The 12,461-nt window shown below is 43.0% G+C and overlaps 1 protein-coding gene across 9 annotated transcripts in view; it reads left to right on the top strand.

Moving 5' to 3' along the window:
- Positions 1 to 12,461, top strand: part of LOC116686737 (actin-binding LIM protein 3) — a 45,422-nt gene that overhangs the window by 12,004 nt on the left and 20,957 nt on the right. For all 9 annotated transcript variants that reach the window (XM_032511776.1, XM_032511775.1, XM_032511772.1 and 6 more), the window contains exons 3-4: positions 5,624 to 5,807; positions 9,981 to 10,096. In XM_032511776.1, coding sequence (XP_032367667.1) covers positions 5,624 to 5,807; positions 9,981 to 10,096 — 300 coding nt within the window. The remainder of the gene's footprint in view (positions 1 to 5,623; positions 5,808 to 9,980; positions 10,097 to 12,461) is intronic.

The raw sequence follows: 12,461 nt of genomic DNA, 5'->3' as shown, positions 1-12,461 counted from the left end.
GATTTGAGACATTTTAAGGTGTTTCCATTCAATGTCACAGACATCTACCATCACATGATAAATATGGGACAACCATCACACGATCAATATGGGACAACCATCACATGATCAATATGGGACAACCATCACATGATCAATATGGGACAACCATCACATGATCAATATGGGACAACATCACATGATCAATATGGGACAACCATCACATGATCAATATGGACAACATCACACGATCAATATGGGACAACCATCACATGATCAATATGGGACAACCATCACATGATCAATATGGGACAACATCACCTGATCAATATGGGACAACATCACATGATCAATATGGGGACAACCACACATGATCAATATGGTACAAACATCACATGATCACTATGGGACAACATCCACATGAGCACTATGGGACAACCATCACATGATCAATATGGGACAACATCACATGATCAATAGGGCAACAACCATCACATGATCAATATGGGACAAATCACATGATCACTAGGGACAACATCACATGACACTATGGGACACATCACATCACTAGACAACACACACAATCACTATGGGACAACATCACATGATCACTATGGGACAACCATCACATGATCAATATGGGACAACATCACATGATCACTATGGGACAACCATCACATGATCAATACTGGACAACATCGCAGTGGAGAACTTGTGCTCTGAGCCACAAAGATGTGGAAGCAGTCTTGAAACTGAAAGACAGAGAAAGGGGCAGGAGGAGGCAGGGTTGTCAGCACTATTTTGGGTTTCTGGCCGGGGCTGACTTTGAGAAGGGAATTTTAATTGTGTTTGTTGGCTGGAGATAAATATCCAATCATGCGGACCCCCTGTGGGTGCCTAATCAGTGCAGTTCTAATGACCAAAGCTGCAGACACCATCCTACATGCTAACCTCTAATCACTATACTTGTGATCTAGATGCTAACTTCCTGCGTTGACAAAAAAGAGCAATACGAAGGAGAGAAGCAGCATCTTTTATTTTTCCTCATTAGAGCGCCATTCAGGAAAAGATCCTAGAATGGGCAAATAGGTGTAATGAAGTCTTTGATGTAGTCTTGCAAAGATGATTATGTTTGATTTAGAAAGCTAACTGTTGAGGACGCTAACTTTGTCTCCATGAAATAATACATAGTTCTAACTTTTCCTTAATTTGGTAAGTCTACATAATAATGATTTTCCACTCCATCTGTGTATTCATTCCCATGACTAGCATTGGTATAAATCCCCAAAGGCCATTGATAGGACAGTGAGACAGACCAGGCGGGTTCTACGTTGGTTGTATTGGGCTGCGGTTTTTATGGACGGGTGTCCACACCATATGGAGCTGGTTGTGAGGCTGTAACCAAAGCCTTTCATCTCGGAGCCAGGCTGAACCACATCTCTGCGGCAGCAGAGACACCAAGCTCTGACCCAACTCCACCCACTGTGCTGGCAACTGCAACATGTGGAGGGAGTTTGAAACTTCTGATTAATGGATATGACTAAAATGAGAGAGTTTGAAAGTAGAGGGCCTGCTTGCAAGTAGAGTGTTAAAAATGAAGGCTCTGAGGAGATGTTTTTTACAGTGTGTTGAGGGGACAGGCAGCTAGCAGATAGTGAGGAGTATGTTTGTACAGTGTGTTCAGGGAACAGGCGCTAGCAGATAGTGAGAGATGTTTTTACAGTGTGTCAGGAGCAGGCAGCTAGCAATAATGAGAGATGTTTTTCCAGTGTGTTCAGGGACAGGCAGCTACAGATAGTGAGAGATGTTTTTTAAAGTGTGTTCAGGGACAGGCAGCTACAATAGTGAGGAGTTTTTGTACAGTGTGTTCAGGGACAGGCAGCTAGCAAGTAGTGAGGAGATGTTTTCACAGTGTGTTGAGGGGACAGGCAGCCAGGGGATAGTGAGGAGATGTTTTCTAGTGTGTTCAGGGGACAGGCACTAGCAGATAGTGAGGGGATGTTTTACAGTGTGTTCAGGGGACAGCAGCTAGCAGATGTGAGGGATGTTTTACAGTGTGTTCAGGGACAGGCAGCTAGCAGATATGAGGAGATGTTTTTACGTGTGTTCAGGGGACAGGCAGCTAGCAATAGTGAGGAGATGTTTTGTACATGTGTGTCAGGACAGGCAGCTAGCAGATAATGGGAGATGTTTTTTCAGTGTGTTCGGGGCCAGGCAGCTAGCAGATGTGAGGAGATGTTTTTTAAAGTGTGTTCAGGGGACAGGCAGCTAGCAGATGTGAGGAGATGTTTGTACAGTGTGTTCAGGAAACAGGCAGCTAGCAGATAGTGAGGAGTGTTTGTACAGGTGTTCAGGGGACGGCAGCAGCAGATAATGAGGAGATGTTTTTACAGTGTGTTCAGGGACAGGCAGCAGCAGATAGTGAGGAGATGTTTTTTAAAGTGTGTTCAGGGACGGCAGCTACAATAGTGAGAGATGTTTGTACAGTGTGTTCAGGGGACAGGCGCTAGGAGATAGTGAGTTTTTTTTACATGTGTTCAGGGGACAGGCATAGCAGATAGTGAGAGATTTTTCACAGTGTGTTGAGGACAGCAGCCAGGGGATAGTGAGGAGATGTTTTTACAGTGTGTTCAGGGACAGGCAGCTACCGATAGTGAGGGATGTTTTTACAGTGTGTTCAGGGGACAGGCGCTAGCAGATAGTGAGGGGATGTTTTTAACGTGGTTCAGGGGACAGGCAGCTGCAGATAGTGAGAGAGTTTTAACAGTGGTTTCAGGGACATCAGCTAGCAGATAGTGAGGGGATGTTTTTACAGTGTGTTCAGGACAGGCAGCTAGCAGATAGTGGGAGATGTTTTTACAGTGTGTTTCGGGGACAGGCAGCTAGCAGATAGTGAGGAGATGTTTGCTGTGTGTGACAACAAATGTTGTAGCCTAAAACACGCGTGACATCACTTAGAGCACCTTCAACAAATTAAATATAATTGGACCATTTAGTTTCTGTCACATTTGAGTGAAAACTTGATTGTAATATGTCAGTTAAATGTTTTTGCCGTGACAAAAGGTGTCAAAGTGATTTAAACTGAACAACATTTGGTATTTACAGCCACCAGTTCTACTGAAACAAAACCAAATGTGCCACCACCACATCGTTCAGCCTCAGGGACCGAGCTGTCTCTAGGGCAACTGTGGAAGGTTTATGTCTCCTATGGCAACTGAGGAAGGGGGACGTCCTTTGCCAGGCATCCAGCCAATCGGCCAGTCAGAAGAAAACAGTATGATTAGCCAGAACAGGTGAACCATCCTTCCAGCCTTTCCAATCCAGTCTGAGCAGACCCAGTCTGCTGGCTGTGATTTGGTCAGGCGTCCATATGCTAATGTAGCGCATTAGGCTAATTGAGCAGATTCCAGTCATTTCAAAATCAATCTGTGTGAAGAATGAAAAGCCTATCATTTCCAAAGAGAGAGCGAGGCAAAGGAGAGAGGGAGAAAGCAGGAGAAAAAAGAAAAATGATAGCGCCAAATATTTCTACAATTTAGTTTTAAAAGATTAAACACATTTTTACTATATGAGTGCACTGATCCATTTCAAGATGCAGCATTTTATTCTGTGATGAAGCGTTTAGTAGATGTGGAAATATTTACTCTTTTCCATGAAGGCATCAGATAGCCTGTGATTTGGGTTTATGGTAGGAGTCTTAGTTAGTCTGGTTTAAAATGCAGCAGGGATACTTTTTGAAGCTCTGTGCCATTCAATGGTTCTGGAAATGTGGTTTGAACACACACACACAAACTATTTTTCATAAACAGGCCATTAAACCTCTTAGCTCTGGTCTTCCCCATGCATCCCTGTTTCTTAGTTATTTGCTTTTCTCCCTTCTTCTGCTCTTCCTCAGCCGCCTTGCCTTGATGCCAATGACCTGTCACAATGATAAAGATCCATCATCATCTCTCCCCATACACACTGTCCCATTTCATCATCCTATCTCTGCATACGCACAGTGCCATCTCATCAGGGATGGATTTATGTGTTTCCATCTTCCTGTGGGAGCTGAGACTGTTTTGTTTTTAAGTGAGGGCCCATTGATCTTTTATTATACCATTAAGTCAATACGCTCCACTCATAAACAGCTTGAGATTAAATGAGCCCCTTTGAAGGGTTTATGTGCGTGTGCGTGTGCGTGTGCGTGTGTGTGTGTGTGTGTGCGTGTGCATGTGCGTGTGCGTGTGCGTGTGTGTGTGTGTGTGTGTGTCTGCCTGTGAACTCTCAGCCTGCCAGCATACACTGAAAACTAGTGGCTCTAAGGATCCACATTTTGTCTGTACAGCAGCACCTCTAGTCTCTGTAAAGCATGGCCAGGATGAAGCCAGTTACTAGCAGCAAGTTGTTGGTATTTGAGTTGCTTCAGAATGATGCATTGTTGGGTTTAATATGTTTACTGCTTTATTCGCTGTGGCACAATCCATCTCCATTCACTGGCAATGTGACCCAAGCAGCTTTCAGCATTGTCAGTTGGACCTGGTATTGTTGACCTCATGATGAGCAGTTTTTTCATGTAGATTATATTTTCCTAGCCACGCTTGCTGTGTCCCTCTGTTTCCAGCCCTTGTGCTTAGCTAAGCTAACCAGTTATCTCATCAAGTTAATGAGCATATTTTCCAACAATCTCAACCCCCACCCCCTGTTGGGCAGAACTGGTCGGATGGTACACTTACCATGACCATTAAATGATGGTTTTAATTGTGTTAAGTGATAATTGGGTCAAGGCAATAATGTCCAAATAGAGGCTGAAGTTCAACAGTGTTGAAGATTTACATTCTCTTGATGGTAGTTTCAAGAAATTCTCATTTGCTTAATTTAATTTTCAAAATGGGTAACTACTAATGAACAATAAACGTGCAAAAATCTGGATTTATTTAACACAGCATGTGACCTTCATCTGTGCCATGTGTGTTCCCACCAAAAGTTACAAAAAACTGTCATCCTCGTAGACGGGGAGAAACCAGAGACCAGCATCCACTCTGGCCACTGACCCGTGAAAAAGCCTCTTAGCTATACTATTACACCCACTGGAATTTACTCTGTTACACGGCAAAGCGTTGTAGATACACTGTCTGCTTAGGATACAAAATGTAGTCAATAACTCACGCACACACTGGGCATGCACCTTGTGCATTCACAGCAAAAGGTTTCGGTGCCTTTTCCATTGGTACTACTTAATGAGACTGCAGTCGGCGTTCTGATGATGCGAGAACTTGTGGTCTGTTTTGTCTCCCTCTTCACGTTGTTTAGCACAAAAGGACTTTTCCACTGATTATATCATTATATTCCCATCAGAGTAAATTGGCTAACCAATGTCCGGAGCTGAATAACTTCCCTAGCAGTCATGTGTGAAGGCAAACACGCACACGCACCCTAAATAAGCACATGTCCCCACACAAACAGGTAACAGGGAGTGTGTTCTGACTGAAAAAAAAATGTCTCATGTCTAATGCAAGAAACTTGGGAAAACATATGGGACTTATTAGACACTTAATGCTGTTAAGTGGTTTGTTTTTTCATGTGATTTTAAAATCAAATGAGAAGTTCTTTTGTGTTTTGAGTGTCCTGATATCTTACTTTCTCTCCCTTGTTCTCTCCGCAGTGTGCAACTGTGATCTGGCACGATCTGGCTTCTTCCAGAAGAAAGGAGAGTACATCTGCACGGCAGACTATCAGCGTCTCTACGGGACACGCTGCGACCGCTGTGACAGCTTCATTACAGGAGAGGTGGTGTCCGCTCTGGGACGCACATACCACCCCATGTGCTTTGTCTGCAGTGTCTGCAGGTACACACACACACACACACACACACACACACACACCGAGGGGAAATTTGTCGTGGAAATAGTGCTACAATCTGTTGCTTCACAATATAAACATGTAACAGAAAAAACATCCTAAAATCAACATAAACATGAGATCAACGAAAAAAGGACACAAAAGGACATGCAAGACATCACAGGCAACACAACATGCTAAGAATTAACATTAATAAAGTGTGAAGTTCAGAAAGTGCTGGTGTATTTATTGCACCGCTGCACTGCTGTGTGATTTACTGTTGGAGTTCAGCAGCTTGATGGACGTTTCTGGATGTAGAGTATGTTTACAGTAGAAGGTTACATATGGTTGGGCAATAATACGGCAATATTATTATAAGTGTCTAAACCCCTGGCAAAAGTAAGTTCCATATTCGCTCTACTTTTAGCTTTGTTTTGGTCTTCACCAACTCCTGACCAAAATATCTGGTTCTTAAAGTGCCAAATCTTCCACTATGTTCACAGCTAGTTTCTCTCTGCCATTTGGTATCAGACAATATACATTTGTACGATTTTGTTATTAATGTAATAAAGTCTATTGATTTGTAGTGTATTTAAAGAAGCATAAATTGATCATCAAGCTGTAAGCTCTCCTTGGGTTCTATTTCGGTCTTCAGCAACTCCAGCACCTGCTGCCTGCTGTGATGGAGACGGGGTGAGAGCTGTGTAGAGTCAACCAAAACAATGAGCTGAGAATGGTAAAGAACCCCACTGAGCAGAGAAAGTGCCGTTACAATAATTGTCTGTGAGTTTGTCAACAGGCAACACTTTTTTATATAAAACACAGTCTATTTATTCATCATATATTTAAAAATATTGATTGGTACAGCTTTAAAATTTTGGATTATTTGATTATTATTAAAATCTCCAGAACAGTACAGTTTTTTATTGTTGTTTAGAAGCAGAGAAATGCGAGTTCCTCCAACAATTGAAGGCCATCCAGAAGCGGATATGTAGTCATCTTTCTGAATGAAAATAAAGTCATTCTCTGCTAGCTGCGGGTAGAAGGCAAGATGGGGCTGACTGATGGCTGTATCGACCAATCACATGCAGTTTAGTCAGCTAAAAGGGCGTTTAGTCAGCCAATAGAAAACCCTCACGGGGCGGGTGTTGTATTCAGTGTGTGTGTATTGGAAAACAGACACAGACAGGCCAGATATAAGCCTGGAGGCTGACATGAGTTTGATGTGGCCTAGTGGTGTCTGATAGCAGAAAGAAAATGAATTAAAGATAAAGCGTATGGACTCTTCTAGGAAGAAACCTAAATAGCTTAATATTTTTGGTAGTTACAGAGTTTATTTTTGTTTCCCTTGATTGCCAATACTTGGGAGATCAATTTTCAAAAGACTCTCTGTGTGATTTTAATATATTTCTGCAAGATTCCATTTCCGTTTAGTCATCTCTTTTGTCTTCATAGTCATATAACATTTTATACATTCATGTGACTTCCCTACAACATGCATATCCTACTGAACAAAATGTCTATATCTAGATGCTGCATAACAGGGTTGAGGTTACACAAGCATTATTACACAAGGAGACCGGGTGAACCAAGGGAAAAAATGGATTAGACCTTAAACATAAAAGTCTGTGTGGGTACTATACGATTTTCTTTTCTCACTTCTTTATCTGTACTGCTCTGGATCTGTTCTGTAGAGTGATAGAGCACACCATTAGTGAAAGTGGCCCGTATAGGACGGAGAACAGGAGATGAATTGAGGAGCTACTGAAAATAAAATGAATGACTCATGACTGTGTAATTCTTCCTGAAATGATGCTACACAAGTTGCATCTTTCACTTAATACGTATATGCAAATGTGACTCATTTCTGAATCAGCAGATGATTCAGTCTTGTTTCACTTCCGGCTCCTGCATGTCCATCAGTCTGATTGGAAAGCTCAGGCGGTTCTGTTGATTTTCTTAGTCGAGACACGATTCCAAAAAGAGAGCTGACCTGGTGTTTCACGCTGTTAGGTTAAATAGAAGTAGGCCATCTCTCCTCTGACCTCCATCAGGGCTCGTGTTAAGCTCCTCCTGAACAAAGTAAAACTCAGCCCTGTTGGCTCCTTCCCTCTTTTTATTTCACCTTTTCACTCCTTCTCTTTCTCTTTCATGCCCAATTCTTAAAAGGTCCCTTGCTCAATGTTTGCTCTATGTTGCTCTTCCTCCCTCCCTGTCTGTTTCTCTGTTTTCGATGTTTTACTGTGTAAGGTTTACTTTAGTGCGATCTTCCCTTACCTTAATCCAGGAGACTAGTGTTCGTCTGTTGTTGTGTATCTGCTTGCTATTGGCTGAAAACATTCTGAACTGAAACCAACTGGCCAGCAGAGCAGCCCTGGCAGTGACGGGGACGTTACATCTTCTTGTGTGTGTGTGTCTGTCAGTGTGTGTGGAGTCAACTGGAAGAGACAGCGAGAAGCCGAAGGGTGAATGTCTTTTTTGCTGCTCTGTCTGCCCTCTGTCACATTGCTCACAATTCTTACATGTACGTTCTCTATTTTTCCCATCCTGTCTTCCTTCTCCACCCCGTCCTCCTCCCATGTCTGCTCCCCCTCATCCTCATTATCACCGCAAAAACATCTTCCCACTCTTAATCATCGTTCTCATGCCATTGTCTTCCTTTATGTCTTCATCATCTTCCCTCCCTTTCTCTTTGTCAACACAGCCCCAGCTAAAATGAAGGCAGATTGCAAGGTTCCCTTTCCTGTGCTGATGTTTTTTTAAGAAAATGATCAAAACCAAAGGGCATGTCTCTAAAGCCAGAAATAGCTTTACTTCTGTGGCCTGTGCGAGGGGTGGGGGGGGACATGCATTAAATATGTAAACAGAGAAAACTTTTAAAGCGCTGAGAAAGGCTGACAAGGCAAGAGTGTCTTGAGGGAGAGACACACAGGTAAACCCAAGGTCAGACCGACTAACACACTCTAGTTGTAGGACTATAGACTGGGATACCTCAGGTGAGGTGCTGATACAGTACATGCAAGTTTTAGCGTGTCATGCTTGGAATGCAAATGTCAGTTCAATAAAAAAGTGTCTGAGTTTGCGGTGGTGAACAGGTGGTGAACCTTGGGATCGACTGATGGATGTATTTATAAGTCAGTCTGATAAGGCAGTTGCATAAATTCCCCCTCACATGAGACTTGTACTGTATGTATGAATGCTCTTTGTTTCTCTGTCACACACACACACACACACACACACACACACGGTAGCAGTTTTAATATAGCTCCCTAGAAACACACTTTCTAGGGCTCACAACCTCCGCAGCTGCGTGTATATATTGCGCAAGCCTTTATACATGCTTGCCTATGTACATTTCTAACTGCGTACATGGATGTACTGCACTCCTGTGTGCTGACTGTGAGCTCTGCTGGAGACTCTAGCCTCCCTCTGGGTCTTGGCTCCGGCTCCAGGCCTCGGCAATGTTGTAAAAGGATTACTGCCGTCTATGTCTTTTAAACAGCCTTCTCTAAGCCTTTTAGCTCCCCATTCATTCTCCCATCCTGCCCAGTCATTAAGGAATCAATCTGTCTCCAAGAAGACGCCACAGAAGAGGAAAAGAGATAAACCGCATCATGATGTGGTAAATTAAATTTTATAGGTGCTGCTTTGCTGTCATGTACTCCGCTTGTGTTCATGTTTTTACTTTTCCTAATCTTAGTTTGGCGTTGAAGAAAACAGTGACCTTGTGGCCCCAGCTGTGTGGGGGAGTGAGCGAGGCAGAGCGAACTGGGCGGACAGACTGAGAAAGAACGAGTATGCACTCCACACAGTCTCCCTAATAAGTTTTCATTCCCACTGAGAGAGTTTTCCTTTTAGAAGCCTGTGGCAGCATCACATTATCGCCTCTTTAATCACAGAGCAGCCAGGTGCTCCTGCAACAATCAACGCCCCCATTAACCCATCGCTTCAACTCTTTGGAAATGGATTTTCAGGTTGTCAGATGTCAGACTGTATTTAGCTTGTGTCATGAGAATTATGGCCTGTCTGTCACCCAATCATGTTCCTGCCAGCACCCATTTGTTATGTCCGTGCGGTGTCCGTACGGTTGGCTGTAATGTAAACTCACAGAATCACTGCTGGCATTTAATCGCCTATTATGTGCTTGTTTTCTCTAATTCTTTGTATTTTTCCCTCCTCAGTAAACCCTTCCCCATTGGAGACAGAGTGACGTTCAGTGGAAAGGACTGCGTATGCCAGCAGTGCTCTCGCACACTCGTCAAGCCCAATGAACCGATCAAGATCCACGGGCCCAGCCGTAAGTCCGGCATCCACCTCACTATGTCTGTTCTGTTTAGGGCCACCAGGCGCTACGGTGCGCTGGGTCCAATGCAATGTGTCCACGAGGCCCATTTAGTTCATTAAGCTAATCAAGCGTCTGTCAAATCAGTGGTCCAACCTATCACGCTGATCTGCCAGCGGAGAATTATGCGACACAAACAGACACATCATTCATTCATTACTGTCAGCACTACACATGCAGAGGATAGAACATTTTATGTAATCCGTGTGCATCTGGTCACATACAGTATTTCCGCTGGAGCTTAAGTATATAATGAGCTGAATATCTTGTGTGTTATTAGTAGTCTCTCATCCTTTCAGAATAAAGCCGGAAAATGACTTCACAAAAGAGCAATAGTGAATGATAGTGAATGATTTGTGAAGTGTGGCATACAGACAGCACGCTGCCACTCACTGGCTGTTCAGTGATAACAGATGGTGGAGAAGCAGTGAATAACTGGCTTCCCCAGATTGCTCCATTCAGGGGAATGAAATCCAAACGGCTCCCCAGGTACGTGTTCATCACTCCGTCTTATGAGGAGGCAGTCTATGAGAGGGGACGCAGACTGCAGACACTAAATGTAATGCACTGGCTTTTACAGCCCATTCCTCTGTCATTGTGACATTTAAGAATGCAAATAGATGCTCTTTGTGCAAAAGTGGTAGAAATCCATTTAGCCAGTAGGGTACAAAATTATGATTTGTTCAGGGTAAAAGGCTCGGCCAGGCATTAGATAACATGGTGGAAAGGGTTATCGATGGATGTTTGCTTTTACACACATTAATGAGCAAACCCCTGCCCTGAGAAATTGTTGCCTGTCGAATTCCTTTTTTGTGTGTCTAACCTAAAACAGTAGTTAGAAGAGAAGTAGAAGTTAGATTGATGCCACTTTCATGTCTGCTTAGTTAATGGGAAGCAGGCTGCTAGCTCAGCTTAGCACAGTTTTTACAGATTCAATAAACAAGATGTAGAGTGTCATTTAGTGAGCTGCTGTAGAGGTGATGTAAGGCAGACTTTGTTATCTCCAGACAGAACCAAGGCAAGGCAAGGCAAGGCAGCTTTATTTGTATAGCACATTTCAGCAACAGGGCAATTCAAACCAGACTAGTTTGTATGTCTCTCGACAAGTATTCATGTAGTATTGGTCTTCTCCATTAATGCAACAGAAAATGATATCTCTGAAGGGGAAAAAAATATTAAATAATCCTTCAAAATTGGATGGCACCCCACATATTTCCTTATGGATGAAAAATTTGCTGAACGTAAATCTGCAATGTATGACAGCTGCATGTAGACTTAACATCAACCGAGAAGTTAGGAGGAGTACCATGTCAGCTGCAACATCCCCAGTTCAAATCCGGTCGAGGACATTTGTTACTTGTTATATTTCCCTCCATTCTCTTCCCTTTCAGAATTTTCCATCTGCATCTCGACTATTATATATACCAATATAATAGCAATTAAAGAAATGAATGCTCCCAATATATACACACACATAAATATAATAAAGACAAATCCTTTGGCTAAGGGATTTAAGATGCCATTGGCTTAATTTAGCATAAAAACTTAAACAAATGTATTTATTTATTTAATTATTTTCTTCTGATTGAGCCAGGCTAGCTGTTAAGCTAAGGTTCATTGAACGAGCAAATATGAGAGTGGGATCAATCTTGTCATCTAACTCATCAAGTAGTCGTACGACGAGTATTTCCCAAATGACAAACTAATTATTTGAAGGATGAATAAACACTAAATCCCTGAAACAGGAAGTGTCTGCCGGTTAAAACTTTTAAACATGTTGCAACATGAATTGAAATGATGAACAGGTGATGAAAACCCCAGGCTGTGACATCACAGATGTTCTAATGCCAAGTTCATCCAGTGGCTAAAATGGGAACTGTACCATAACCCAGAAGAAAATCAGCGCTGGCCTATAAGCCCTGGCCCTATAGGCTCAGCACTAGCACCACCGCATGACAGTTAAGATTTATTTGGACAGCAGAAACCCAACTCAATACATTGCAGTTTTTCACTGTAAACCACAGTTTGTCTTGGCTGACAGGGCAAAGTGAAGTGGCCCCGTGACTCCGGGGCAGTAGACCAGGTCAGAAAAGTTTAAGCTCGGCCAAACGTCTTCCAAATGGAAACAAATGGACTGCTGACCTTTTTTCAGCGTTTTGTCCCTCTGCAGCCATGCGTCATTGTAACATCTTTGCTGTCCTGCTTTCTTCTTGCCCTGTTAGTGGCAGTCAATAAAGCCTGCTGGGGGAACTGGAATGGTATAGTCTGCTTGTATTGTGTGTGTGTGTGTGTGTGTGTGTGTGTGTGTGCGTGTGCGTGT

The sequence above is a fragment of the Etheostoma spectabile genome, unplaced genomic scaffold (genome assembly GCF_008692095.1).
Source record: "Etheostoma spectabile isolate EspeVRDwgs_2016 unplaced genomic scaffold, UIUC_Espe_1.0 scaffold461, whole genome shotgun sequence".
Lineage (NCBI taxonomy): Eukaryota > Metazoa > Chordata > Actinopteri > Perciformes > Percidae > Etheostoma > Etheostoma spectabile.
The sequence above is the reverse complement of the archived record's forward strand: the minus strand, read 5'-3'. Positions and strand labels throughout refer to the sequence as shown.